General features: G+C 46.3%; 1 protein-coding gene across 1 annotated transcript; it reads right to left on the bottom strand.

Moving 5' to 3' along the window:
- Positions 1-3,525: 3,525 nt before the first annotated feature.
- Positions 3,526-4,269, bottom strand: H2AJ (H2A.J histone). Its single transcript, XM_012753733.3, has one exon. The coding sequence runs from the start codon at positions 4,090-4,092 to the stop codon at positions 3,703-3,705; it is 390 nt and encodes a 129-aa protein (XP_012609187.1). The 5' UTR covers positions 4,093-4,269; the 3' UTR covers positions 3,526-3,702.
- Positions 4,270-4,306: the final 37 nt, after the last annotated feature.

Genomic DNA, 4,306 nt, shown 5'->3' on the forward strand with positions numbered 1-4,306 from the left:
GCTATTTTCTATAGATTTGTCTGTAAACCTGTACATTCTCCCTGGATGACTTGATCCACTCTGGCCATTTTAAGTCCTGACTCCAAATTCTTATCTCCAGGCTAGACTTTTTTCCTAGATTCAGATTCAAATCCAACTGCAGGATTGACCCCCATGCCTTTGTGGAGGCTGCTTCTCGTGCTAACTTCCTCTCTCCTATTTCAGGTGTCACCCTTCCCACCAGCCAGCGTTTTGACCAGGCTGAAGTGACACAGGTATCCCATCCCCTCATCTCCCTGTCTTTACATGTTACATTACTATCTTCCTTTCAATGAGCGTTCCACAATAGAGAGCACGTTTCTTGACAACTGGTTATCAATCATAGGTGTAACACATAATGTTGCTCAGTAAAACATAGAACAAACAGGTTCCATTTCTAATCTTCGTGGGTGCACTTAACAAGCCATAAATTCTAAACTAGGTTATCTTCAGGGACAAAAAGAAAAAAAATGCAAACTCGGGTTCACAAACTTTAATCATTTATTAGTTTCTTTTTTGTTATACATTGAATTGTAGATGTCCTGTAATTAGTAAAACAGCCACCCAAATTGTTTTTATGGTTTACTATCACAAAAGTCACAGGATTTCCAGAATGCTGTATGTTTACCTATTTACTATATATTTACCTAGGTCCTATAACTACTGCTACTCACTCTAAATCCAGTTTCACATAGAAATAAGAAAAGCCTCTATTCATTGAGCACATTTCTATATCGAAAACTTAGTGCCCTCATTCACATTATCTCATTGAATCCTCCCCAAAACCCTCTGAGATAAACTATTACTATGCCCATTTTAAAGATAAAACTGAGGTTTAAAAAGATTGAGTAACTTTTCCAAAATCAGATAACTAGTAAGGAGCAGAGTGGATGGGAATCTAAGTCTCATTTCAGAGAGCTTGAGTTCTTAAACACTGTGATATTTGACCTTTCAACCATTGGAAGGGGCTTTGTGAAGAGTTTGCACATAGTAAGCCGGTCATCACCAGTTACGGGGCCCCACTAAACCATTTGATTCCAGGCAGACAAAACTAAACAGACCAGTCCTCAGGGACACAAACAAGACTGGCCTTGCAAGAAAAACAAAGATCAAACAAATCCACAGCTTGCCACACTGAATGGCTTCTCTCTGCAGGAAATAGTATATGCACGTGTAAAGAAAACTATGGAGTACAAATCTACTAAAAATCAGAATTTGGTTCCCACCAGTTCTTGTCCTACGTCTTCTTCCTTATAGTCTAGTGCTTGAAGAAATACTGGCATTTTAAATTAACAATCACAGGTCAGCAAGAACTAGTATTTGTTCATCAAGGATCACAGCCTGAGCTGATTTTCTAGGTGGTATGCATTTATAGCTGCCAATAAATTATTCAAGTTAAAAAAAAGAAACTCTCAAAAATGGTGAGGGGCTGACTGAACTTTAAGGCAGGAGAAGTATTTGAGGGGATCCTACCAATCCCCAGGGCAGTGGTGGTGGGGGATGGGCAGTTACTATATTTTGTACCTATGTCGCTCTTAGGTAACAGGGTTAGGCAGACTCCTGTGAATCTTCAGGGGGAAAGGCAAAAGTGATTTTTTCTTACAAATGATTTGATGGCCCTTGTCCTCTTTTCTTCATCACTTTGGTAGTGATCTCTCGGATGCCTCATATCTTTAAGAAATTAGACTCAAATGTCAAAATCAACACAATATATACATATATATTTTGTTCCACTGTGGTAACATTGAGAACTAATTCTAATACTTGGGCATTTTTTAAAAATCCTATCACCGAATGTTACCTATATTATGATCTATAAGGGAAAACCTCATCCCTGTAGGAAATAGTACTTTTTTCAATTTATTGGGTGCCTAACATGTGGCTCATAGTAAGTGAACAATCTCAATCCTCAAAACAGACCTAATGCCTATTTTAAATGTGAGGAAACTGTAGAGAGGAGTTACTAGCTGAGCATTCTGGAACTTGCCCACAGTGTCTTTGTAGTCTATTCTCCCCAGAATTAGGAGACAATAATCTGCCTCCCAGAAGAAAGGTGTGTAGTCTGATCTTTTTACACTTCAAAGGTGACCACATAGGAGAAAAAATTCCAATATTCATTCCACAAACACAGAGAGACAACACAAGTACTAACAGAAGCTGATCCCCGATATTAACATATGTACCTGTCCTTTGTCCTGCCATCAGGAACCAATAAAAAAAATGGTGTGGGCATTTCAAGAACCTGGAAATCTGGTTGGCCTCATTCACAGCTATACTCCCATCACTTAGTACAGAGCACAGCATAGAAGTGTTCAATAAACAGGAGGATGAAATAAAGTCCATATGGGAAGATGGGGCAGCCACTACTAAGGATGAAGACTTGCTGTTTTTTTTTCTTTCAGGAAGACTTCAACTCTAACAGGAAAGATGAATCCAAAGATGTGAAACTAAATTGGGATCTTTTTTGTGGGGCCTGTGTGGACCAGGATGAAGTCTGCCAAGAAGGATGAAATGGAACTAGTGTTGAACTTTTAAATGCGGCTTCCTGATCTGAAATGTGTTTCTCCCTGCACTTAAATAATTTGGCCCTATCTTTCCTTACATATTTACTAAAGTAATACTGTGCCATTAAGCAATGCAACTCCCATAGGCATCACTGGAATGAGGGTATCACTTCAGACTAGTGGGAGAATATAAGAGATTTCACACAGGTTATTTGTTGAGTAAAAATAACTCCTAAAAGCAAGAGGTGTTTTTTTTTTCTTATGAAGCAAAGTCAAACTGATTCCCAAAGGAATATAATATGGAGACAACACCATTATGAAGCTAGGCACTTTCATTTTAAAAGCTCATGAGCATGTGTAACTCATGACTAAAGGCACCATACTGTTACGCAACAGTGTCAGGGGAACGAATTTCCAACCTTATGACTCATGCTTCTGTTTTACACATATTATTGCATGTTTTCTCATTTTAAAAAATTGTGAACATAAAAGTGCTATATAAAGATATCTGACATTCGCATCATGAAAGAAAGCATAACAGCTATTAGGCTGAGACTGCATAAGTCGACACCGTGTCATCAGGGCCACCAAGGCGAGGACAGAAAGTTAACGCCACCTTTTGAAAAGTATGGCCGGAGCGACAACTTCCTGCCGGGAGACCAGCTCGACTTGATAGTCCTCTTCCCAGAACTTGGTCGTGACCGCCCACAAACGAAGGGCAGGCGAGCGAAGGCCCCGAGGAAGGGAAGTCAAAATAATTCCAGAGCAGGCCCCGCCGCACCTACTCGGCGTCGCCTTGGCCTCGACTTGAGCAAAAGGCAGCCCCCGCCCTGTCTCCCCCATCCTCCCGTAAAGCCTCAAGCGCGATCTGCAAACCAAAGGCGTTCCCAGAGGCTCGAGCCAGCCCTCCAGCACCTGCTCCAGAGCTTCCCTGGTCGCCTCCGCCCGCCAGCCCCGGGGTCTGCCGGCAGGTCCCCGCAACTACACAGCTTTCTCCACCACACGCTTTTCACCGACTTTATTAGCCCTCGAGCCCGCCCGGCCCCTCGCCGCCCACCTCCCCGCTAGATCGCGCCGGCCCCCCAAGACATCCATCCAGCACGTCCCCAAATCACCGCGGGACGGCTAGGAAAAGAGCCTCTTGCTGGGGAAGCGGGGCCCCCCCGGGGCGCCGGCAGGGTCACTTGCTCTTCGCCTTCTGACTCTCCGTCTTCTTGGGCAGCAGCACGGCCTGGATGTTGGGCAGGACGCCGCCCTGAGCGATGGTCACTTTCCCCAGCAGCTTGTTCAGCTCCTCGTCGTTGCGGATGGCCAGCTGCAGGTGGCGGGGGATTATCCTGGTCTTCTTGTTGTCCCGCGCCGCGTTGCCGGCCAACTCCAGGATCTCCGCCGTCAGGTACTCCAACACGGCCGCCAGGTACACCGGCGCCCCAGCGCCCACCCGCTCGGCGTAGTTGCCCTTGCGCAGCAGCCTGTGCACGCGGCCCACCGGGAACTGCAGGCCCGCGCGGGAGGAGCGGGACTTGGCCTTGGCGCGCACCTTGCCGCCCTGCTTTCCGCGACCCGACATGTCCTCTCGCCTGAAGCACCGGAGAGGGAGAGAAACTGCGACCGGGGACTGGCACAGGCACGCCGCGCGCCACACCGGAACTGTCGCCGCAAACTCTTGGCTGCCACTAGGAAGCGCCTTCCCAGCGGGGGCCGCACCGCCCTCGGCTCCGGTGACCAATGACTAGCAGGCTCCGCTCCCAACCGGCGCTCTGGCAGAGGGACTGCCCCCTCCC

This window comes from Microcebus murinus, chromosome 10 (genome assembly GCF_040939455.1).
Source record: "Microcebus murinus isolate Inina chromosome 10, M.murinus_Inina_mat1.0, whole genome shotgun sequence".
NCBI classification, from domain to species: domain Eukaryota; kingdom Metazoa; phylum Chordata; class Mammalia; order Primates; family Cheirogaleidae; genus Microcebus; species Microcebus murinus.